General features: G+C 47.3%; 2 protein-coding genes across 6 annotated transcripts in view; one reads left to right on the top strand and one right to left on the bottom strand.

Annotated features, from left to right (window-relative positions):
* The first annotated feature begins 7,925 nt into the window (after positions 1–7,925).
* Positions 7,926–14,091, top strand: Pnma5 (PNMA family member 5). The gene is given in 5 exon segments (XM_057760554.1): positions 7,926–8,546; positions 9,804–9,921; positions 10,568–10,626; positions 10,769–12,292; positions 12,295–14,091. Coding segments are annotated over 2 exon segments (1,875 nt in total). The 5' UTR covers positions 7,926–8,546; positions 9,804–9,921; positions 10,568–10,626; positions 10,769–10,893; the 3' UTR covers positions 12,771–14,091.
* An 888-nt stretch (positions 14,092–14,979) lies between these two features.
* The window catches only part of Znf185 (zinc finger protein 185 with LIM domain), a 55,724-nt gene continuing 45,942 nt past the window's right edge, over positions 14,980–24,761 (bottom strand). For all 5 annotated transcript variants that reach the window (XM_057760545.1, XM_057760547.1, XM_057760549.1 and 2 more), the window contains 3 exons: positions 24,420–24,522; positions 17,591–17,689; positions 14,980–16,892 (listed from right to left, as the gene is read on the bottom strand). In XM_057760545.1, coding sequence (XP_057616528.1) covers positions 17,591–17,689; positions 24,420–24,522 — 202 coding nt within the window. In that variant the 3' untranslated portion in view covers positions 14,980–16,892. The remainder of the gene's footprint in view (positions 16,893–17,590; positions 17,690–24,419; positions 24,523–24,761) is intronic.

A 24,761-nucleotide genomic window follows, 5' to 3' on the forward strand; every position in this document is an offset into this window, starting at 1 on the left:
AGAGAAGTAGCATTGAGATGCATGATTTGAAATTCACAAAGAAGAAATATTTTTTTAATTAGTGTGTTGCCAGGGACTGAAGAGATAAGATCCAAAGCTGATTATAATCACCATCAACTAGCTAAAAACATCTCAATAAAGGTTGGAATAAATTATGACTTGATGACAAGATTTTACTTGCAAGAGAGAAGAAAAGGATGTTGCAGCAATAGGAATAAAACTTGAATCATGAGATCTTCAAATGTCCCAAAGGTTAGGCCAAAAAAGGTTTTTTTCCTTTAGTTTTACCCTGATGATACGTTGTTGCCATAGTAATAAGACTTTTTTTTTAAAGGGAAGAACAAACAGGCTGAGAGAGAACTCGCAATGGGCAGATAGATGATGGAAAGTTTTACCTGGGGTCTGCCTATTCTAAGAAGAGACCATTAACGGTATCTGCTAGCTTTGGAGTCAGCAGGGCAAAGATCAAAAGTCGGGAAAAAGAAAAGAATCTATCTCAAATGGGCAGGCAAACAATATGCTTGTGTTCATCAGAGGGAACGAGCAGTTCAGCTAATCATTTATAAGACACAAAGAACAGGAATTTAAAAGGCTTTGGGTCTGGCTTTCTCATGTGCAACCAAGGAAGGAAAGCATCCCTTGACTCCCTGTTGCTTGGGGAAGGAAATTTCTTTGTGAGAAACCATTTTCTGTAACACAGAGGACTGGGTTTATTAAACCTTCAGTGATTCCAAGATCAATGGCTTAGGTATAAGTCAACATTGGTGCCATTCCTCCATAATGTTTTATTGTCGTTAAGGAAATATGTTGAGATGAACCTATTTCTCTGCTAGTGAGAAGGAGAGTACTCAGTATTGCGGAGATGAGTATAAACTCTTTATGTGGCACTGGCTGATTCTGGGACACACACTGTGCTGGTGCTCTGACAACTCCTGGGTAAAATGACCTGCATGGATTTGGGACTCTCTAGCAGCATTATGTACCCTATGCATCTATCATCACAAACCCGAGGATGTAGCTTCAGTTTCATTTGCATTTACCGTGAATTCTAGTCTCAGTCTTGTAAAAATAAACAAACTAGAGGTGGGGAGACTGAAATGTCTGCGAATATATTTAGAAGTGACTCTTTTATTAAAACATTCCAGAGATGCCTATTCTGTTTATGTATTTTTGTTTCAGGGTTTTTGAGACAAGGTTTCACAGTGTAACCCGGGCTGGGCACTTGGGCTGGCTTTGAACACATTATATAGGCTGGGTTGACTTTTGAAACTCTCCATCCTCCTGTTTCCATCTCCTAGATGCTGGAACAACAGGCATGAATGAGCCAATTCTTTTTTTTTTTATCTCAATTAAAGCAAAACAAATCTATTCTGCGCCAAACATACATATATAACACCTTGTTATATGTTTTCTGTATCCTACCCATGGCCTTCTTTGGAGTCGAAATTTGGTGCTCCTGGCCAAACATTTCAGTCTTTCCACTGTGGAAGAAGCCTTCCTTAGGAAAGGTTGGAAAAGTACTTAAAGTACTAGGTGAGCAATTTGTGACCAGGACCTATAGAGACTGAAGTGAATAGAAACTAGGAAGGGAGGGAGGGAGGGAGTGAGGGAGGGAAGGAGGGAGGGCAGGAGAGGGGAGGGAGGGAAGGGAGGGAAGAAAGAGACAGGGAAGGGAGGCAAGAAGAAAGAGAGAAATAAGAAAGGGAGAGAGAGCCGGGCGGTGGTGGCACACACCTTTAATCCCAGCACTCGGGAGGCAGAGGCAGGCGGATCTCTGGGAGTTCGAGGCCAGCCTGGTCTACAAGAGCTAGTTCCAGAACAAGGCACCAAAAGCTACAGAGAAACCCTGTCTCGAAGAAAAATCAAAAAAGAAAGAGAGAGAGAGGAAGGAAGGAAGGAAGGAAGGAAGGAAGGAAGGAAGGAAGGAAGGAAGGAAGGAAGGAAGGAAGGAAGGAAGGAAGGAAGGGTTAAAAGGTTTTCACTGTGTAGTCTGAAACTCATGTTCCTCCTGTTTTTGCCTCCTAGTGAGTAAATGCTAGGATTACTGGCACTTGCCTCCAAAGCCCAGAGAATGAAACGTTTTGATACTTTATGTCTTAGTGAACCTGGAAAGGTTTCGTGGGCTGGAGAAATGCGAGAAGCGTTTGTAATATCAGCCTTCCAACTCTATATCATGGTCTAATAAATAAACAGGGTAAGTCCCCGATGGACATGCATTTTGTGTGAGGCCCTATATTCTGCAATCAGACACTACCTTGCGCTCAGCCTGTAGGGTTAGGTGGTTACACCCACCTTTCACTATTTGAATATGGAAAAAAGAGTAACTGTTGACCATGAGTCACAGCTAGTAGCCAATGAGGCACAGACACATCAAACAGAGAAACCAATGGTTGCTGGGCTTGGCATCACACGTGACATGCTAGGTGGTCTCTACTAAGCCAAACTTCGGTCCACATCTCCTGCCACTCTGTTCAAATTCTTTGTCCCTCCTACTTGCTCCCCGTGGAACCATCAGGATTGGGTGAGGCAACAGTATCCTCCTATTGGGGAGAGGGGGAGGGGACGTGATGCCAGTGCGCAAAAGGGTCCTGCGCAACACCACGGGGTGGGGGTGGGGTGGCATATATAAGATCTTCCGGCCCGGGTCTTGGAACCCATTTTGTCCTGCAGCGGATGTGGTCCTACCATCTTCTGGAGTTTGGGTCTGGTGGCCTCTTTGGCAGGTATTGTACGGCCCTCCCCCTGACACCTTAAGGGTTTCTGCCATTTCTAGACCTTGCCCACGCCATTAGTGTCTTTTCTTTTTATGGCCTTCTGCTTACTTCCACTATAGCCTTTTTTTTTGGGGGGGGGGGGGAGGGGAATGTGAGATAAGGGATATGTGGGGCAGAGGACATTTGTGATGGAGTGGGAAGCATAACAGATTTTTTTGTTTTCTGGTTTTCAGTTTATGAGAGTGTTTCTATGTTGCACAGGTTGCTCTCAAATTTCTGGGTTTAGGTGATCTTCCTGCCTCCTAAGAAGCCAATGCACTGGATTTTATTTGAGTTTTAGGTAGGGGTTTTTAGGCATAAGTAAGGATGGTATTTGTCAGCATGAGTGACTTTGGGTTGTTGCTAGGATGTGATAGTAGGACATGGATGGATCGGGGCCTGGACACATGACTTGAAATGCATATTGGATAGAACTAGGCCTGTTTCAGAACAGGAACTGAGTTGGCTATGGGTTCTAGGAATACTCTAGAACTGGTGGGGGGACGGGGTATGCTTGGGACAGAAGAGGTGATGGAACTCAGATAGTTCAGAGAATATTTCAAAACTGGAATTGAGATACTGGATAGTCCAGGACGGCACAAGAACGTGTGTGTGTGTGTGTGTGTGTGTGTGTGTGTGTGTACGCGCGCGCGCGCGCGAGCTTGGGACATTTTTCTTTTCGCCGGAACCAATGAGATAGCGGTGGTCCAGGATGTCACAGGAAAGAGAAAGGGCGGTGCTTGGGACAGTTCTCTTGTTGCCGGAACCAATGAGATAGCGGTGGTCCAGGATGTCACAGGAAAGAGAAAGGGCGGTGCTTGGGACAGTTCTCTTGTTACCGGAACCAATGAGATAGCGGTGGTCCAGGATGTCACAGGAAAGGGAAAGGGCGGTGCTTGGGACAGTTCTCTTGTTGCCGGAACCAATGAGATAGCGGTGGTCCAGGATGTCACAGGAAAGAGAAAGGGCGGTGCTTGGGATAGTTCTTTTGTTGCCGGAACCAATGAGATAGCGGTGGTCCAGGATGTCACAGGAAAGGGAAAGGGCGGTGCTTGGGAAACGTTCTCTTGTTGCCGGAACCAATGAGATAGCGGTGGTCCAGGATGTCACAGGAAAGAGAAAGGGTGGTGCTTGGGACAGTTCTCTTGTTGCCGGAACCAATGAGATAACGGTGGTCCAGGATGTCACAGGAAAGAGAAAGGGCGGTGCTTGGGACAGTTCTCTTGTTACCGGAACCAATGAGATAGCGGTGGTCCAGGATGTCACAGGAAAGAGAAAGGGTGGTGCTTGGGACAGTTCTCTTGTTGCCGGAACCAATGAGATAGCGGTGGTCCAGGATGTCACAGGAAAGAGAAAGGGCGGTGCTTTGGACAGTTCTCTTGTCGCCGGAACCAATGAGATAGCGGTGGTCCAGGATGTCACAGGAAAGAGAAAGGGCGGTGCTTGGGATAGTTCTCTTGTCGCCGGAACCCATGAGATAGCGGTGGTCCAGGATGTCACAGGAAAGAGAAAGGGCGGTGCTTGGGACAGTTCTCTTGTTACCGGAACCAATGAGATAGCGGTGGTCCAGGATGTCACAGGAAAGGGAAAGGGCGGTGCTTGGGACAGTTCTCTTGTTGCCGGAACCAATGAGATAACGGTGGTCCAGGATGTCACAGGAAAGAGAAAGGGCGGTGCTTGGGACAGTTCTCTTGTCGCCGGAACCAATGAGATAGCGGTGGTCCAGGATGTCACAGGAAAGAGAAAGGGCGGTGCTTGGGATAGTTCTCTTGTCGGAACCAATGAGATAGCGGTGGTCCAGGATGTCACAGGAAAGAGAAAGGGCGGTGCTTGGGACAGTTCTCTTGTTGCCGGAACCAATGAGATAGCGGTGGTCCAGGATGTCACAGGAAAGAGAAAGGGCGGTGCTTGGGACAGTTCTCTTGTCGCCGGAACCAATGAGATAGCGGTGGTCCAGGATGTCACAGGAAAGAGAAAGGGCGGTGCTTGGGACAGTTCTCTTGTTACCGGAACCAATGAGATAGCGGTGGTCCAGGATGTCACAGGAAAGGGAAAGGGCGGTGCTTGGGACAGTTCTCTTGTTGCCGGAACCAATGAGATAACGGTGGTCCAGGATGTCACAGGAAAGAGAAAGGGCGGTGCTTGGGACAGTTCTCTTGTCGCCGGAACCAATGAGATAGCGGTGGTCCAGGATGTCACAGGAAAGAGAAAGGGCGGTGCTTGGGATAGTTCTCTTGTCGGAACCAATGAGATAGCGGTGGTCCAGGATGTCACAGGAAAGAGAAAGGGCGGTGCTTGGGACAGTTCTCTTGTTGCCGGAACCAATGAGATAGCGGTGGTCCAGGATGTCACAGGAAAGAGAAAGGGCGGTGCTTGGGACAGTTCTCTTGTCGCCGGAACCAATGAGATAGCGGTGGTCCAGGATGTCACAGGAAAGAGAAAGGGCGGTGCTTGGGACAGTTCTCTTGTTGCCGGAACCAATGAGATAACGGTGGTCCAGGATGTCACAGGAAAGAGAAAGGGCGGTGCTTGGGATAGTTCTCTTGTCGGAACCAATGAGATAGCGGTGGTCCAGGATGTCACAGGAAAGAGAAAGGGCGGTGCTTGGGACAGTTCTCTTGTTACCGGAACCAATGAGATAGCGGTGGTCCAGGATGTCACAGGAAAGGGAAAGGGCGGTGCTTGGGACAGTTCTCTTGTTGCCGGAACCAATGAGATAGCGGTGGTCCAGGATGTCACAGGAAAGAGAAAGGGCGGTGCTTGGGATAGTTCTTTTGTTGCCGGAACCAATGAGATAGCGGTGGTCCAGGATGTCACAGGAAAGGGAAAGGGCGGTGCTTGGGACAGTTCTCTTGTTGCCGGAACCAATGAGATAGCGGTGGTCCAGGATGTCACAGGAAAGAGAAAGGGCGGTGCTTGGAACAGTTCTCTTGTTACCGGAACCAATGAGATAGCGGTGGTCCAGGATGTCACAGGAAAGAGAAAGGGTGGTGCTTGGGACAGTTCTCTTGTTGCCGGAACCAATGAGATAACGGTGGTCCAGGATGTCACAGGAAAGAGAAAGGGCGGTGCTTGGGACAGTTCTCTTGTCGCCGGAACCAATGAGATAGCGGTGGTCCAGGATGTCACAGGAAAGAGAAAGGGCGGTGCTTGGGACAGTTCTCTTGTCGGAACCAATGAGATAGCGGTGGTCCAGGATGTCACAGGAAAGAGAAAGGGCGGTGCTTGAGACAGTTCTCTTGTTGCCGGAACCAATGAGATAGCGGTGGTCCAGGATGTCACAGGAAAGGGAAAGGGCGGTGCTTGGGAAACGTTCTCTTGTTGCCGGAACCAATGAGATAGCGGTGGTCCAGGATGTCACAGGAAAGAGAAAGGGCGGTGCTTGGGATAGTTCTCTTGTCGGAACCAATGAGATAGCGGTGGTCCAGGATGTCACAGGAAAGAGAAAGGGCGGTGCTTGAGACAGTTCTCTTGTTGCCGGAACCAATGAGATAGCGGTGGTTCAGGATGTCATAGGAAAGAGAAAGGGCGGTGCTTGGGACAGTTCTCTTGTCGCCGGAACCAATGAGATAGCGGAGGTCCAGGATGTCACAGGAAAGAGAAAGGATGGTGCTTGGGGACGTTCTCTTGTTGCCGGAACCAATGAGATAGCGGTGGTCCCGGATGTCACAGGAAAGAGAAAAGATGGTGCTTGGGGGACGTTCTTTTGTTGCCGGAACCAATGAGATAGCGGTGGTCCAGGATGTCACAGGAAAGAGAAAGGGTGGTGCTTGGGACAGTTCTCTTGTTGCCGGAACCAATGAGATAACGGTGGTCCAGGATGTCACAGGAAAGAGAAAGGGTGGTGCTTGGGACAGTTCTCTTGTTGCCGGAACCAATGAGATAGCGGTGGTCCAGGATGTCACAGGAAAGAGAAAGGGCGGTGCTTGGGACAGTTCTCTTGTCGCCGGAACCAATGAGATAGCGGTGGTCCAGGATGTCACAGGAAAGAGAAAGGGCGGTGCTTGGGATAGTTCTCTTGTCGCCGGAACCAATGAGATAGCGGTGGTCCAGGATGTCACAGGAAAGGGAAAGGGCGGTGCTTGGGACAGTTCTCTTGTTACCGGAACCAATGAGATAGCGGTGGTCCAGGATGTCACAGGAAAGGGAAAGGGCGGTGCTTGGGAAACGTTCTCTTGTTGCCGGAACCAATGAGATAGCGGTGGTCCAGGATGTCACAGGAAAGAGAAAGGGCGGTGCTTGGGACAGTTCTCTTGTTACCGGAACCAATGAGATAGCGGTGGTCCAGGATGTCACAGGAAAGAGAAAGGGTGGTGCTTGGGACAGTTCTCTTGTTGCCGGAACCAATGAGATAACGGTGGTCCAGGATGTCACAGGAAAGAGAAAGGGTGGTGCTTGGGACAGTTCTCTTGTCGCCGGAACCAATGAGATAGCGGTGGTCCAGGATGTCCCAGGAAAGAGAAAGGGCGGTGCTTGGGATAGTTCTCTTGTCGGAACCAATGAGATAGCGGTGGTCCAGGATGTCACAGGAAAGAGAATGGGCGGTGCTTGGAACAGTTCTCTTGTTGCCGGAACCAATGAGATAGCGGTGGTCCAGGATGTCACAGGAAAGAGAAAGGGCGGTGCTTGGGACAGTTCTCTTGTCGCCGGAACCAATGAGATAGCGGTGGTCCAGGATGTCACAGGAAAGAGAAAGGGCGGTGCTTGGGACAGTTCTCTTGTTGCCGGAACCAATGAGATAGCGGTGGTCCAGGATGTCACAGGAAAGAGAAAGGGCGGTGCTTGGGACAGTTCTCTTGTCGCCGGAACCAATGAGATAGCGGTGGTCCAGGATGTCACAGGAAAGAGAAAGGGCGGTGCTTGGGACAGTTCTCTTGTCGCCGGAACCAATGAGATAGCGGTGGTCCAGGATGTCACAGGAAAGAGAAAGGGCGGTGCTTGGGACAGTTCTCTTCCTGCCGGAACCAATGAGATAGCGGTGGTCCAGGATGTCACAGGAAAGAGAAAGGGTGGTGCTTGGGATAGTTCTCTTGTCGGAACCAATGAGATAGCGGTGGTCCAGGATGTCACAGGAAAGAGAAAGGGCGGTGCTTGGGACGTTCTCTTGTTACCGGAACCAATGAGATAGCGGTCGTCCAGGATGTCACAGGAAAGAGAAGGGGCGGTGCTTGGGGACGTTCTCTTGTCGGAACCAATGAGATAGCGGTGGTCCAGGATGTCACAGGAAAGAGAAAGGGTGGTGCTTGGGGGACGTTCTTTTGTTGCCGGAACCAATGAGATAGCGGTGGTCTAGGATGTCACAGGAAAGAGAAAGGGTGGTGCTTGGGATAGTTCTCTTGTCGGAACCAATGAGATAGCGGTGGTCCAGGATGTCACAGGAAAGAGAAAGGGCGGTGCTTGGGACGTTCTCTTGTTGCCGGAACCAATGAGATAGCGGTGGTCCAGGATGTCACGGGAAAGAGAAAGGGCGGTGCTTGGGACGGCTGGCTTGTTGCCAGAACCAATGAGATGGCGGTGGTCCAGGATGTCACAGGAAAGAGAAGGGGCGGTGTGGGGACGTTCTCATGTTCTGGAACCAATGAGATAGCGGTGGTCCAGGATGTCACTGGAAAGAGAAAGGGTGATGCTTGGGGGACGTTCTCTTGTTGCCGGAACCAATGAAATAACCGGTGGTCCAAGATGTCACAGGAAAGGGAAAGGGCGGTGCTTGGGACGGCTGGCTTGTTACCGGAACCAATGAGATAGCCGGTGGTCCAGGATGTCACAGGAAAGGGAAAGGGCGGTGCTTGCAAGGTAAGGCTGGCTTGTTGCCCGAACCAATGAGATAGCGGGTGGTCCAAGATGTCACAGAGAAAGGGCGGTGCTTGGGACAGTTCTCTTGTCGCCGGAACCAATGAGATAGCCGGTGGTCCAAAATGTCACAGGAAAGGGAAAGGGCGGTACTTGGGACTGCTGGCTTGTCGCCGGAACCAATGAGATAGCGGGTTGTCCAAGAATGCAGGGGATGCGGAGGTTGGTGGGGGGAGGGGCGGTGCTTGGGACAGCTGGCTGGTAGCCGAACCACTGAGCTAGTGGGTGAACCAGGACGTCACAGGAACGAGGTAAGGGGCGGTTCTTGGGGCTGTTCTCCGGTCGCCGGAACCAATGAACTAGCGGGTGGTCCAGCATGTCACAGGAACGGGGGTAAAGGGCGGTGCTTCGGACAGTTCTCTTGTCGCCGGAACCAATGAGATAGTGGATCGTCCAGGATGTCACAGGAAAGAGAAAAGGCGGTGCTTGGGACGGCTGGCTTGTCGCTGGAACCAATGAGATAGCGGGTATTTTAGCGGGTTGTCCAAACTAGCACAGAAACGGGGAAGCGGCGGTGCTTGGGAAAGCTGGCTTTTAGCCAGAACCGACGAGCTAGCTGATGCTCCAGGATGACACAGAACGGTGAAGCGGCGGTGCTTGGGAAAGCTGGCTTGTTGCCGGAAGCAATGAGATAGTGGATGGTCCAAGATGTTATAGGAACGGGGGAATTGGCGGTGCTTGGGTAGCTGGTTTGTTACTGCAACCAATGATACGGGATGGTCCAAAATGGCCCAGGAACAGGGAAGGAGTGGTGCTTGGGGTAGCTGGCTTGTAGAGGGATTCAATAAAATAGCGGGTGGTCCAAAATGGCACGGGGATGGGGAAGAGGCGGTGTTTAGGACAATTGGCTTGGGTGGGTTCTGGAAATAGGAGTGACACTTTGGGGTGGGTGGTGTCGGTGGAGGGAGGGTAGCAACTTTATGTTAGCATTCTTTTGTCTCAGCGCCTTTTAGTGGAGCGGTTTCACAAATCTTATCAAGGATTATTTTTTTAAGGTCTTACAATGTAGTGGTCGCAGGCTTCAAACTGAGACATTTGGCCTGTTAGCCGCCTTCAAGTTTAGGTATTAAAGGTGTCTGCCACCATGCCGGCAAGGAGCTGTCTTCAGATTCTTGTGCAGAGTCAGATTAGCACACCTTGCATGGGCAGGGACATTCATAATAGACCGTATTAAATAATCCCGTGCTTTGCCTTGAACAGATCAGTGCACAGGAAGCAGCATCCCTGCACCGCTTGTCTGAATAGAAGCCAGAAGACTAACAGCATCAACCATCAGTGCCAGCAAAACCGCTGTATCCATACTTCAGCAAACATCAGGGTGAGCAGCTATTTTGTGAGCAGCTATTTTGTGAGCAGCAAAGAGCAGGTCAAGGGGCTTCCTGCCAAGGTTCATGGACTGCAGGATAGGACTATAGTTAGGGTGACAGTATCTGTTTACTTTTGGGAGCCTTTTTCTGCCTTTGATTGCAGATTTCATACAATTTTAAACCATAAGCATTTTTCAAATCAGTGCCCATTCTTCAGTCTCTGCTTACCTCCCCCTGTACCTGTCACCACCATCTTGTTGCTGAGATGCTTTATTGGATGGAGGATCATGACATCACCTGCTGTTTCCCAAGGGCATTAACCTTCCCACATGGCACTATGTGATAACCATTGGTAGAAACCCAGATCCACACTGGTCTTGTATCCATGGCAGTACTTTAGCTTGTCACATACAAACAGTACTTTGCACGTACCACTCTGATCACATCTGCTGATCTCCAATCATCTTTTCCTCTGCTGAGCATTTCTTCAAGAGGCGAGTCTCCTATGATTGCCAGTCTTGGACACAGCAAAGAGTGGTCTGAACCCAATATAGCCCCTAGTAGGTGGCAGAGTGCTCTTCTTCCTGTCTTTTCCTCCACTGGGTCTTTTCCAGTTTCTCCAGTCTTTGCCTCCTGACATTGACATTTTCCCCACAGGTACTTTGAGAATACACGCTAGATTCCCCAGACTTCCAGAGAGGTTACCACGGCAAGAGGTCAGCAGGGTCCTGTGATTTTCAGAGAGCTTTGTGTGGGAAGACCCTCAAAATGATTTCAAGAGCCTGGGAAGGAAAAGTGAATCTCTGGGAGTGGAAAAGTGACAGGAAGTATTAACTAAGCTCTTCATTTGCATTTCAGGCTGTGGGAAACCCAGGACATGCTGCCTTTCTACATGGCATTGGTTTTAGAATCGTTTGCGTCTTAGGAAAATTCTTAGCTAATAAGTACCTGAGTATTAGGTCTGTCTCTAGAGGGTGGGAGCAATGGCTGTGGCTCTATTAGATGACTGGTGTAAGGGGATGGACCTGGATCCCAAGAAGGCGGTGCTCATTGTGGGCATCCCTGTGCAGTGCAGTGAGGCTGAGATAAAGGACACTCTGAAGGAAGGCTTACCTCCTTTGTGTGCTCACAAGGTGATAGGTAGAATGTTCAGGAGGGAAGACAATGCTAAGGCGGTCTTAATTGAACTGACGGAAGTTGTCAATTATACTATGATGCCCACTCATATACCAGCAGCAGGGGGCGCCTGGGAAGTGGTAGTCAAACCCCGTAGCCCAGATAATGAGTTTATCAATAAGCTGATCTACTTTCTGAAAGATGAAGGACGGAGAATGGTAGATGTAGCCAAAGCCCTGGGGTTTAGCACTGCCCCTACAGTGAGCATGGAGCTAAGGAATTCAGACCAGGACAAACCAGAAGGTTTGAAGTCTCTCTGCAATAGCGTGTGTTACCGAAAACTGAAAGTGTTTTCTGGCAGTCCCTTTCCAGGCCCAGGAGAGGAGACCTTTGAAACCTGGTTAGAGGAGGTCACTGAGAGGATGCAGTTATGGCAGGTGGGTGAGGAGGAGAAGAAGCGGCGCCTTCTAGAGAGCCTGCGAGGCTCTGCCCTGTCAATTATGCAGGCACTAGGGGCTAGCAGTGACTCCCTAACTATGGAGCAGTGCTTGAAAGCACTAAAGCAGGTCTTTGGGAATAAAGAGGACTGTAAGATCTTACAGTTCCGATGCCTTCAGAATCCGATTTCCTCTCAGAAAGCTACAGAGAAGCTGTCTAACTATTTGCTGCGCTTAGAGCCCCTCCTGCAGAAAGCAGCGCAGCAGAGCCCCTTGGTAGCACACAGCACAGACTCGATTCGCCTCCAACATGTCTTAGCTCGAGTCTCCCTGACCACTGGCCTTAGGAGCCGGCTGTCCCTCTTAGATCAGCAAGGGTGCCCACCCACTTTTCTGGAGTTAATGAAACTCACTCAAGAGGAAGAAGAGTGGGAGACCAGCATGGTGGCGAAGGAGCAGCAGAATCAGGCTGGGAAGGAGAGTGGGACCTGTGAGGCAGCAGCAGATCAGGTTACCACCCAGGCAGGGTTCTTTCGGGAGATCAGCACCCAAACCACAGGAGAGGAAATCATATCAGTGAAGCGGAGGCGACTGCTATGGAGACCCAGTGCTGGGGAGGAGGGGCCTCTGGGGCAATCTAGTTTGGGGGCTAAAAATGAACCTGAGGAGCAGAAACCCCATGTTGTAGCTCAGGAGTCGGGAAACGAGAGAGGGGCTGGGGCTATGAGCCACCCCAACCCCAGGGAAATATAGGCTCAAGAGATCCAGAAATTCCTTCTCCTAGCAGGCAACAAAGATACCTTGGCAAAATGATGGGGCAGCCCAGACAAATGGCAGGGGACTTAAGTTGTACAGAAGGGCAAGATGGCCAGGGCCAGGATAAGGCACCTCACAGGCCACTAATTAGAAATGATTCTAACAAGCAAAAACAAGCTCCACCTAGCTCAGTGACTACCATATCCCAGGCTCGTGGAGAGTACCAGAAAAAGAAATGGGGAACTACTATAGCCAAACTTCAGGGTGATCCAGACTCCAGTTGGGATGCTAGTGAATCAGAGGATGAAGGTAGAGAGGGCAGTGACTCTGAGCTAAGGATGCCCACTGGCACTGAAACAAGACAGGGCTTGGAGGAACCGATCACAGGGCTGTCCTGGCCAGAGAGAACCAATGCCTGGGGAGAAGTGCAGCAAGGCCGGGAGACAGTGCTCCGGAGAGGAGGCCGCAGGATCCAGCCCGTCTTCAGGATCATCTACACTGCTCTAGGGGAGCCTCATGAGGGCAGCATCCTTGAGTCCTTTCGTGAGTGAAACACCAGGGTCCCTGAACCCAAAGGCCCCGGGACACCAGTGTCAACCCGGAGGCAGATCCTATCTTGGCACCCTGGCAGGACTGTGAGTAGGGGGAAGACAGCAGTGTCCAAAAAGATCCCCGGGCTGGGGGTGCGTACCCAGCACCATAAGGTTTGTGCCCTCAGCTGGTCTGAGAGCCCGTGAGTGTGCAGGACAGATTGGTGTGAACTAGGAGGAAGAGCAGCAGCAGGAGGGCTTGGTGGGGCGGTAGTTTGTTCTGCTCTCTTTTGTCCAGGGCTGCTGGAGAATTCCAGAGAGCTAGCAAGGAGAGCCTGGTGAATACAACTCGGCAGGCAGCTGCCACGGCTGGCCCCCAACCCTGCCGACCTGAGAGGGTGGCCTGGCGCTGCTGCCGAGGTGCCATCCTCCATCTGCCACCCATACCAGACGGGTGGAAGTTACAGAAGAGGCCGCCTCAAGGGTTCTTTCTGCCTGGCTCTCCCAACACGGATGCCCCCTCCCCATTGCTATCCGGAGGGAGGCTACTCCTGCCTCTGGAACCCCCCCCCCTCTTATCTGCTAACCTCATAGTGACCCACTCGGCTGTCCACCGGGTCCTTTTCCCCCTTGAGTGCTCATCCCCCACCCGTTGCTTCTGTACCAAGCTGTGAGTGAAGTGTGTGTTAACTTGAGCAGCTGGAGGCCCTGACTACCTGGTCAGTGGCCCCTACTCCCTGGCACGTGTTGTGAGCTTCTGTGAGCTGCTTTGCCAGCCAAGGCTGCCTAACTCCCCTCCCACCGGTGTTGTGAACACTCCTCGTCTGCTTTCCCGGTGTACATCTAGGCCAGCTGCCCGATGCTTGCTCTCCTGCAGATGTGTGGGTGTTCTTACCCGATCGAGTGCTCCCCAGAACCCCCAGGCCCAGTCCTGGATGCCAGCCGGAAGCAAGGATGTCGACAAGGGACTGGTTGATTTTGGTGTGGGACTGTGCTGTGATCTATGCCTGCTGTTACGACTATTTTCTAGGGCTGGTGGGGTGCTGCAAGCAAGGCCCCCCATTTCCCTGTGACGGGTCTGTGATGCTGTAAGGCAGCACCGTCCTATAGTGGTGAACCCTTGAGAGCATTCATAAGGGGCAAGGGGCATTACCAGAGCTCATCTTGACAAGAGGCAAATCTAGGGCACCTAACACAGTATATTGTAGCAGAAGGTCCTTGTGTAGAGAGGACCTTGCGAGGGGGGAAGGGCAGGGCCTGTAACTTCTAGTGCCCATTGAAAGTTTCTGTGTTACCTTTTTTTTTAGTGGTTTTAGTACAAGTTTTTGTTGAATAAATTTTATGAATGTTCCAGCTATGTTCTGCCTTTGCTGGGAGAGTTGGAGGGCAACAGTGGTGGCTGGGTTGACACTGGCATGTGTCCATGTTGAGACCATGAAGGATGACAGTGGTCTCCTCTCTACTGGTAGCCAATGGGTGTGGGGTACAATAATTATCTGCCTTCCTGGGGCACTTGGCATGAATGGGAATGCAGGGGCTGCATGCTGAAGGGAGGGTGCACTCCAGAAGGCAGGCTCCAGGATTCCCGGAGTGTTGGCCAGTGAATAGGTGTGGATGTGACTGTGTGTGGAGGAGCATGTTTTTGAATGTTGGGAACATTTGTGGCCATCTCTGAATGTGACTGTGTATCGCTGAAGGTGAACATGATCACGCCATTGTATGTGAGAATGGCATGAGACTGGACTCGGTGAGGGTCTACTGTCTTGAATGTATGTCGATGGATGTAAATAAACGTGTTACTGAATGAGTGTGACTCTCATGTGTAGAGCTTGTGAACCAGTGTTTTATAAGGTTGGTGGCTTCTGCTCCCCCTCAACCCTGGTTTCATTTTCATAGATTTTATGCATCACTCTCTCATGGCCCAGTAGCATCTATGGTGGGCACTCAGGAAATATTTATTAATAAGTCAGCAATCCTTTCTCTTCCTTTAGGCTTACAGCTCCAAGGTTTACCTCCTCCAACTCAAGAGTAACTTGCTCTCCCCAAACTTTTGGTAATCATTGTGTCTCAATCTCCTGAGCAGCAGCATTACAGGCATGACCGTATCCAGCTTGCTTTTGTAGCAAGAATGGATTCTGGTAAACCACAGGCCTAAAATCACCAAGTTATACTTAAGTGCACACAAACACACAAAAAATTTTTAAAAAGGAAATCATACTGATGTGTAATATCTTAACATTTATTATAATTTGCATACATTAATGTGGATTAAGCAAATATAACTAGAAACTAAGCAATTAAAAAGAAAATAATGAAAAACCAACCCTCTTAATTGCAGAATTTTTTGAGAGAAAAGGGCTATTTTGAATTCAAATCAATACTAAAACATTGCAAGCTGTCTTTGAGTATTTTCCATATTTCTGAAACTGCTTAAATGATAGAGTACACCTTTAAGATGGAGAAACCATTCCACCATGGCCTCTTTACTTTGGATCCCATCTTTGAGGCCTGCAAGGAGATTCCCAAGTAACACTTCTAACCAAAGGGGAGACTTTTACTAATTCATTTGGCACCCATATGTTACTGCCCACCATCTGCCAAGTTCCGTGCTAGAGATGGACTTGAGAAAGACTAGTTGATAATTAGTGTGGGGATGTGACATACTGTATTCTTTCTCCCCTTCAGAGTACATGCAGCAGATAAATACACAAATAAATAGAATGTTCTCTGATAACTTGATAGGAAGAACAAGTCCATGCTTAAATGTGATTGGGACTCAGAATCTGAAGAAAGAGAAGAGCTATTTTATAAGTAAATCAAATGAAGAGGACTCAATTTTGTATCCCCAAATCTTGAGGGCTATTATTGCTTTCAAGGATCTTACTTTAATGCTGCAGAGTGAAGCTGAATCAGAGCAGTCTGTGAGCAAACTGCAGGGATGAACCTGCCTTGCTCTGCCAGGCATCAGCTTTTAGCGCTTTGAGTACCTGGGGACCTAGAAGTTGATGTTGGCTTGAAACAGTCAAGACCAGAAAACAAGTCACTACTGCAACTGCACCATCCACTGGATGGCGATTACATTATTGTGATGCTTCAAGGAGGGAGACGAGTGAATTTCACACTTGCCATTTCTAAGAGTATGTCTCAGGGCAGGGTGTCAGGTAGGTATCGGGACCCTCCACACAGTGCCTGGCCAGTGTCCCTACTGGAGAAAGTATGGGCTCCAGAGAGAGACAACATTGTTTCTACTGGATTCTTCCCAATTCTCTTTATTTCTAAGATGAGAATCTGAGAGACTATTACAAAGTTTAGAAGCCAGTGCTTTGTGGTGAAGCCTGGTGTGTGGTGAGGTCTCAAGAAACCTTATCTCTTTTCTTCAGTCTTGAGATGTACACACCCGAGGCAGTTCAGAGAATTTCTATGTAAAGTCCAGGAAGAAGGATACTGGGGGTAAAGACTTGAACTAGCTGTCAAAATTCAAACAGACACAGATCCCTTTTGTTAGAAGCCTCCTAATATTGTATCCTATCAAATTTAAACCAGGGTAAACTTTCCAATATGTACTGACATACCTGACTGGAAAAACTCAGAGACTGGGAGGAGGTAATTTAAATCTGCTACATAATTCAAAGACAACTACTTTAAAAATTGTATGAGAAATTAAAATACACACTCACATACAGTGAATAGACAAGCTAAACCTTAGCCTATTTCCAGCCCTTAGCATTTCAATGCCTATAATTTCCCTACCAGGGATCGTCAACAGCATTTGGTTTGGCCCCTCAGAAGCCTCCAAAAGTCTGCATACACTGATACCTACACTTGTGCTCATGTCTAAGATACCAGGTCATTGCACTCAATAGCCAACATATCTTAGGGAAGTCAAAGTGGAGTCCTTTATCCTGGGAGCAATTGAGATACGGATTTGCATTTTTTTTTTTTTTGGTTTTTTTCGAGACAGGGTTTCTCTGAACGGATTTGCATTTCTAAGGTATAAGAGGCCATACATGTGTAATTATAACATCATTGAGATAACGACAGTAGATGTGTTACTTCAGTACAAGGTGGGCATAAGTACAGTGAAACCAGGTGGGGGAGACTAAACAGCCAAATGCATCTGGGACTCATCAGCTTCTGTTCAGCCTGGAGGAGCCAAAAGGAAACAGCAATGAGATAAAGTAAGCATCTAATACCTGATCACCCGGGTCCTTGGGGTGAGTAACTGTTACAGTGAATGTCAGCCTGAGTCCAACACAAAGGCATTTCTTAGAGGGAAGGCAACCTTCGTGTAGCTAGAGAGGGAAAATATGCTGTGTTCAGACACTTGGGACAATCCCACTTGCTAATGGCCCAAAGGCTGCTTTATTCAACATCTTTGTTACTAAGTCTAAATCTAAAGCTATGCAAATGACATAATGTGCAGAGAACACAGTACTAGAATCTGAGACTTGGGATGAGGTCCAGATTCTATCACACCAACCAACTAGGTGTTTGTCCAGAACCATTGTCCACCTACATCTTAATTTCTTTGTCACAAAATAGGCCCAGGTGTCCCAGGGTTAGAGGAATCCGCTGAGGTTCTGGATGGAAGAGGTATTTCTTTAAAGGAAGATACTATGATTCTAGCAACTTGGAAAGGGACCCTAGGGAGGGGTTTTGTCCACATTGCCTAAGATCTCAAAGTAGAATAGGTCACAGAACAAGACTTAGGATTCTCTGATTAGCTGATGGAAGCATATCAGGGTCCTGAACTAAAACCCAGGTCCAAACCAGGGCGAACTTTTGTTCCTTTAGTCTAATGGGAGACTTAGCTGCTTATCGTATGGGCTTATGGCACTCACCTAGAAGAGCTTCTCATAGCATTTCCCACAGTGGATGGTGTCACGGTGAATGAAGATCTGATCTAGGAGATCACCCATTGGTTTACTGCAAATTCCACACTAGCAGAGAAAGCAAAGTGGAGGTCAGGACTCAAAGCAGATGCTATGAGCAGATGGCACATCCTGGACTTCAAGGAGATAATAAGACATTGCAAACATAGATAGAAACTCTGATCTAGAAAACAAGAAAACAGCAAAAGTAAGCTAGTAAGGACTGGGGAGCTCAGTAAAGCACTTGCTGTAGATTTCATTTCCAGAACTCATACAAGCTGGGTGCAGAGGCATGAACCCATAACCCCAGAGTCTAGGTGCCAGTTACAGGAGGAGTCCTGGGGCTTTGATCACTCCAAGTTCACTGTTCCTGCTCTCAAATAAAACAGAACTGAGGAAAGCATCCAGTCTGGCCTCCACACGCACACCCTGGTTAGGGTTTCACAATTCAGCCAAGGTTAGAAATATTTTTGTTTTTCAAGATAGGGCTTCTTTGTGTAGCTTTGGAGCCTGTCCTGGAACTTGCTCTGTAGACCAGACCGGCCTCTGCTTCCTGAATGCTGGGATTAAAGGCCTGCGCCACCACTGCCTGGCAGCCCAGGTTAAAATCGTGAGTGTAGGGACCGGGGTCTGCCCTTGTTCCTGGGTGCATCTCGAGGACAGTTTCTGGTCAGCTAACTAAGCATCCTGTTTGTTCCTGTGCTCTTCCTGCCCCCCCCCCCCACGGTGATTAGCTGTAGGGCATTGACTCCTTTGTTGGTATGGTAATTTTCCACCTGCCTGGGTGGAGGTCCTTGTGCAGCCCTTAGGTACTTAAGGACTTCCCCAAGTCTGAATAAACAGCATTCGGCTGATCTCCTTTCGTATGACCCTGGTCTCTTTGTGTGTTCTTTCAATCTCCAGGCCCTTGCCTGACTCGCATATGGTACAGTGGCGGTGAACTGTACCGAGGGTGTAACACAGAATCGGGTGTTACACTTGAGTAAGTGAAATGGAAAGTTACTGAAACTTTTCCAGCTCCTATTTCTTTATAAGATTGGGAGAGGCTGGAGGATGTGAAGCTTAAGGTCCTGAGGAAGGTGATAGTATAGTGTCCCACAGAAGAGAAAAGGATGTTTTAGTAGTCCAGTTCCTCCCACAAACCTATGTCCTCAGGAATGTCAGTAGCAGGACTTCCTGGCACTGAGAGTTGAGTAAAAGGAGACCAGAAAGTGCCTGGTTTTCCAGAACTCTTAGTGTCTCCAGCCTGGGGCTTCTAGCTTCAAGCAGTCAGAGGTGCTGGGAAGGAGAGGACAGCCTTTAGATAACTCCAAGTCCCATTGCTCATTCTCGCCATGCACCCTTCTGATGGCACCCTGGCTACTTTCTCCTGGCAGAGTATTCCTCAATGTAAATCAAGTGTGCTTCTGTTTCCTGTATAATGCTTCTATTCTTTTAGTTAGTGTGTGCCAAACTGGAGCATGGACTTAGAATGATGATGATACATTTAGGGGTCACTTCTGGGCATGCAGAAAAATGTATACAAATGACCCTAACCAGTGTGATCACTTTTCCTGGGACAGTTAAAAGCAGCTGGGTAGTGCCAATGATAGAACTTAGTAACAAAGCACTAATAGAACACATGTAAGAGGTCTGATCTCCAAATTATACAAAGAACTGAAGAAATTGGACACCAAAAGATCACATAATCCAATAAAAAAATGGAGTACAGACATAAACAGAGAACTCTCAACAGAGGAATCTAAAATGGCTGAAAGACACTTAAGGAAATGTTCAACATCCTTAGTCATCAGAGAAATGCAAATCAAAACAACTTGAGATTCCATCTTACACCTGTAAGAATGGCCAAGATCAAAAACACTGATGACAACTTATGCTGGAGAGGTTGTGGGGTAAAGGAAACACTTCTGCATTGCTGGTGGGAATGCAAGCTGGTACAACCTCTTTGGATGTCAGTGTGGCGATTTCTCAGAAAATTAGGAAACAACCTTCCTCAAGACCTAGTAATACCACTTTTGGGTATATATCGCAAGGATGCTCAATCATGCCACAAGGACATGTGCTCAACTATGTTCATAGCAGCTTTGTTATAGCCAGAACCTGGAAACAACCTAAATGCCCCTTGATCGAAGAATGGATGAGGAAAATGTGGTACATTTACACAATGGAGTACTACACAGCAGAAAAAAAATAACGACATCTTGAATTTTGCAGGAAAATGAATGGAGCTAGAAAACATTATTTTGAGTGAGGTAACCCAGACACAGAAAGACAATTGTCACATGTACTCACTCATAGGTGTTTTTTAACATAAGGCAAAGAAAACCAGCCTACAAACCACAATCCCAGAGAACTTAAGACAACAATGCGGACACTAAGAGAGACTTGCATAGATCTAATCTACATGGGAAGTAGAAAGTAGAAAAAGACAAGATCTCCTGAGTAAATTGGAAGCATGGGGACCTTGGGGGAAGATTGAAAGGGGAGGGGAGAGGCAGGGAAGGGAGCAGAGAAAAATATAGAGCTCAATAAAAATCAATAGAAAAAGAAAAAAAAGAACACATGTAAAATCCTAGGTTTAATCCCCAGTACTGAGAAAAATATGTCTGAGAGCCCTCTAGCTCCCTTGTCACACACAACCTATAAGTGAACAGGCTGCTGCTGCTGCTGAGCAACTCTGTGCCCTTAGAAGAATAATGCTGGACTAGGGAGATGGCTCCGTGGGTAAAGCACTTGCCATGTAAGCATCGGAACCTGAATTTGGACCCTTAGGACCCATATAAATCTAGATGTGATAGCATGCACCTGTAATTTCAACACTCCTAGAGTGAGATGGGAGGAAGAGACGTGACTCCCTAGAAACTCGTAGGCCAGCTACACTTGCATACACTAGCAGAAAAGAGACCATTTCAAACTAGGTGGAAAGTGAGGCCCAACACCCAAACTGTCCTCTGATCTCCACAAGAATACCATGACCCTAAAGATACATGAACATGTAAAGATACATGAACACCTACATATAGATACACCACACAACAAAGAGAATGCTTCCCTAATCCAGCATTTAAGGCCCATGGGCTACAACTCTTGGTTTATGTGTGATTTCCCTCTGTATGCTGTGATTACCATTGATAAATAAAGGAACTGCTTTCAGCCTATAGCAGAGCTATAGGGGAACAGAGCTAGGCAGGGCGGGTGGGGGAACTAAGCTGAATGCTGGGAGAAAGGAGGTGGAGTTCGGAGAAGCCATGGTGCTGCTGGAGATAGATGTGCTGAAACTTTCCTGTAGCCATGACCTCATGGTGATGCACAAATTAATGGAGATGGGTTAAATAAGGATTAAGAGTCAATCAAAAGCTAGAGATAATGGACTAAGCAGTAATTTATGTAATACAGTTTCTGTGTGATTATTTCTGGGCTAAGTGGCCTCCCTACAACTCTTGGTCATTCTGCTCACCTTCCAAGGATCCCCTAAGCACAGCAGCTTCCTGCCCCAACTCCAGCTTTGTCACACAGTATGGGATTCCTGCTTGAACCAGCTTAGAACTTACCTGACAGTACTTCTCCCTATGTGCCAGTCAGAGGTACACATGGCAGTTGCCTCCTCCTTGCTACTTTACAACTCACTTTCCTTCCCCTCTAACTCCTAGTCATCTTCCCTCACAAAGCTTCTCTGGAGTTCTTGCCTACTTCAATTGCATTCTCCCTTGTGAATGGTCAGTGCCGTGTAACCACAAGTATTCAAGAGTAGCCTAGGTCTTCGGTTCCCTATAATTTTGCTGTACTTTATGTAAATGGTCTATCATTAAGCATATGACCTCAAACCAACTCTTCTGGTACTGTTCATAGAAGTCCACCAGTCAAGGTAAACAATATACTTTGTACTGACCAAGCAAACAAAAGCAACTATTAAAGAAAAACTGGGTTTAATCTAAAAAATTAGAGTTTATATCAAAATTACACATATACTTTGAGATAACTGTCTATGTTCATCTCTTTCTCTAACTTTGCCTGTTCATTCTTTATCTCCTAACACTGAGATTCTATACCAAAGGGAAGGGAAGTGGCCTGTGTTAAGATATTAAAAATTCCATGTGTAAAGATCACTTTCACTCAGGAAGCTAGACTCACACCGGCATAGTTTTTCTTTTGATCTTCATGATTAAGACTGTACTAAAATATCTTTATTATATGAGCTAGTCCTAAAATTCCTTTCCATGTTGAAGCCACAAATCCCAGTTTGGTCTGAGGTGAAGTCCCTAAAGCTTAGGGAACACCTCAGTCTGCTAAGTGTTAGATATCAAAGAAACCCTGGCCAAATGAATGAGGTCCCTATTAACATATCAATGCAGAAGCTGCCAGGCTTTCCCAGTACCTGTGACAGAGTTCTCTCAGGCTTTTCTCAGAACTTCTGTCCCCCATCCCCTACCCAGAACCTCTGTAGTTTGAGCTTTGCTTCACAGACAGACAGACAGACAGACACACACACACACACACACACACACACACCAGCTTCTCTTTTCTTAAAAAATTCAGCCATTTTGGCTACATGCTTTTGGTTCTCTTGGCTCCTGGTTTCTCTCTTAGCCTCTTGATCTGCAGCTTCTTTCTTAGACCCCTTTCTCCTCTCTCTTCTCTTCCTGTCTTGCTCCCCCAACCCCCACCCCTGCCGTCCCTCTGTTTCCTTCTCACTCGTCCAGGTAATTTCAATAACTATTTGCATATGTACTCTTAATCTCAAGTCTTAAAAGTACTCTTTCTGTCTTCCCTGTCTCTTCCACTTTTGTTAGGCTAATAGTTTAGATAGGGGGCTACTGCTAGCTCGCATCCCCTATGATGATCTAAAAAGGGGGCTGACTTCTATAACTGGTAAGCTCACAACAGATAAATTTAAAGTAACATTAAGGAAAACATTTTCATCAGTAAATGCATCTCCTCTCCCTCAGCTATTTAGTTTGTTAAAAGAGAAAAAGATATTATGTCTATATGACAAAATTCATCTTTTGATATTTTTCTATTACTAAGCCTTTCTCATATCTTAAAGAGACAGGGATATAAACATTCTACCTTCTTTTTGCAACTAGGTGCACCATTTATAAAGGCTACTTTTACTAAAATGTGCTTATGGATAGAACCACCTTTCTGATTCACAAGGAGAAATTCACATCTGGTTCAAGGAACTTAAACAAAACCTGTGCTGCTAAGGAATGTATTGATATTTTATTTGTATTTTAATAAATAAAGCTTGGCTTAAAATCAGAGAGTAAAACAGCCACACTGGTCAGTCTTACAGACTAGGCAGTGGTAACACACACCTTTACTCCCAGTAGACATACCAGTTGTCATAGAAACTGGGTGGTAGTGGTGCACGCCTCTAATCCCAGAACTAGGGAATATTATAAGACAGGAGGAGGCAGCTCTCAGACACAGTCTCATTCTGAGATTCCTAAAGGCAGGATCACCATTTCAAATTGAGGTAGAGGTAAAAGCCAGTAGCTGGCTGCTTTGCTTTTCTGACCTTCAGGCAAACTTTATTTATTAAAATACAGATGAAATATCACTAGAAAGGAAGCCATAGGCCCAGTGGTTAAACAACTGCCTTTGCCTTAGTAAATGAGTGTGATGTCCTGGCTCAGATGCTATCTATGCAGGCTGCTGAGGGAGAACTGTCACCAATAGTCGTACCTGGATGACAATCCTGCATGCTCTACTATTGATACATGAGATATGTGCACTGCTATAACCAAGAACATTCCAGTTGGATTTAAGGCCAGCCCCATGGAAGGTAATTCACATTTCATACTGTAAGCCTTGTCAAAGGCACTGGCTGGGGAGTGCATAGGTCCTAGTGTGAAAAGTACTGCTTTTCTTTTGTTAAACAGACATTGGTTCATAGCCACAGATTATTGCTGCTGTTAATTTCATCAGGGAAGCGTCTCTTCTCAGTGAGAGGTGGTTGCTGTAGATTTCTAACTGGTCTCAGTGCTGAGTGATACGACTGTTGCTTAGCCCCAATTGGGAGAAAATAATCATGTATCTGTATCACCCCCTTCCAAGACCCAGAGAACATCACAGAAGAGGGTATGGAAAAATGTAGGGATCAGAGGGAGGGATAAAACCCCTGTGAAACTTTGTTCTCCTGGCAAGGCATGACTTGCATCTTAAAATCTTAGTGTCTGTGAGTACCTATGTGAGATCTTCCCAAGATTCGGCCTGATAACACTCCCTTGTGGGACTCATGGAGCACTCAGGAAAGGGTCACTGGAATATATATGAAGCACATTAGACTAGATGCCGTAGGCCTCACCTCACCCCAAGAATATATAAGCAGTTAATGGTTGCTATGGGGATGGTACTTTTCTTGGTCATGTAACTTTGTCATGAGTTACCCATGTTCCTATAGGCACCTCTCACCTATGCTCCTGTAATTAACTCTGATTAAACTGTTTCACCAAACTAGACTTGAATGTAATTATTTCTTTCATATATTTTTGGTGCTCTATATGGGGTGAAAAGGACATCTGTTTACCTGTCCCCTAGGAGAATTTAATCCAATAACTCCTCATTCTTGCCATTCTATTCATGCCAGTTAGAATGAGCCATGTTTCTGTGTTGGGACCTTTGCACTACTGACCCTCTGTGAGACACAGTCTCTGCCCCGAACACCTTTTTGCCTCCAGTATGTTACTAACCAGCTCAGTGCTCTGTTGAGCCTCTAAGATTGTTCACAGCTATGCGCAGAAATCCACACTCTCTCATCAGATCTGTGCTCTGAAAACTATTCACACCTCTGTCTTACCTTAAAACAGTACTCATGGCAGCAGATGCCAAGATGTTCAAGGGTAATCTTTGGACAATCTCCAATCTCATGGCTGCAGTAAGTACAGGCGCCTTCAGTTGTTCTAGGAGATAGAAACAAGAACCAGGCACTCAGACCCTGATAGGATGCAGCAGATCTAGCTTGGTGCAGGCAGACCTAGGTTTGCCAGTATTCCCAGCTTCCCATTGTGCTGTGTTGTATAACTGGTAGCCAAATCTGTATACTATATCACCTATGCCAAACTGGTTCTCAAACTTGGAACTATTCTCCTGAATCAGTACTGACAGCCCTCTTCTGCATGCCTGGGACCATGGGGCACAC

The sequence above is a fragment of the Chionomys nivalis genome, chromosome X (assembly GCF_950005125.1).
Source record: "Chionomys nivalis chromosome X, mChiNiv1.1, whole genome shotgun sequence".
NCBI classification, from domain to species: Eukaryota; Metazoa; Chordata; class Mammalia; order Rodentia; family Cricetidae; genus Chionomys; species Chionomys nivalis.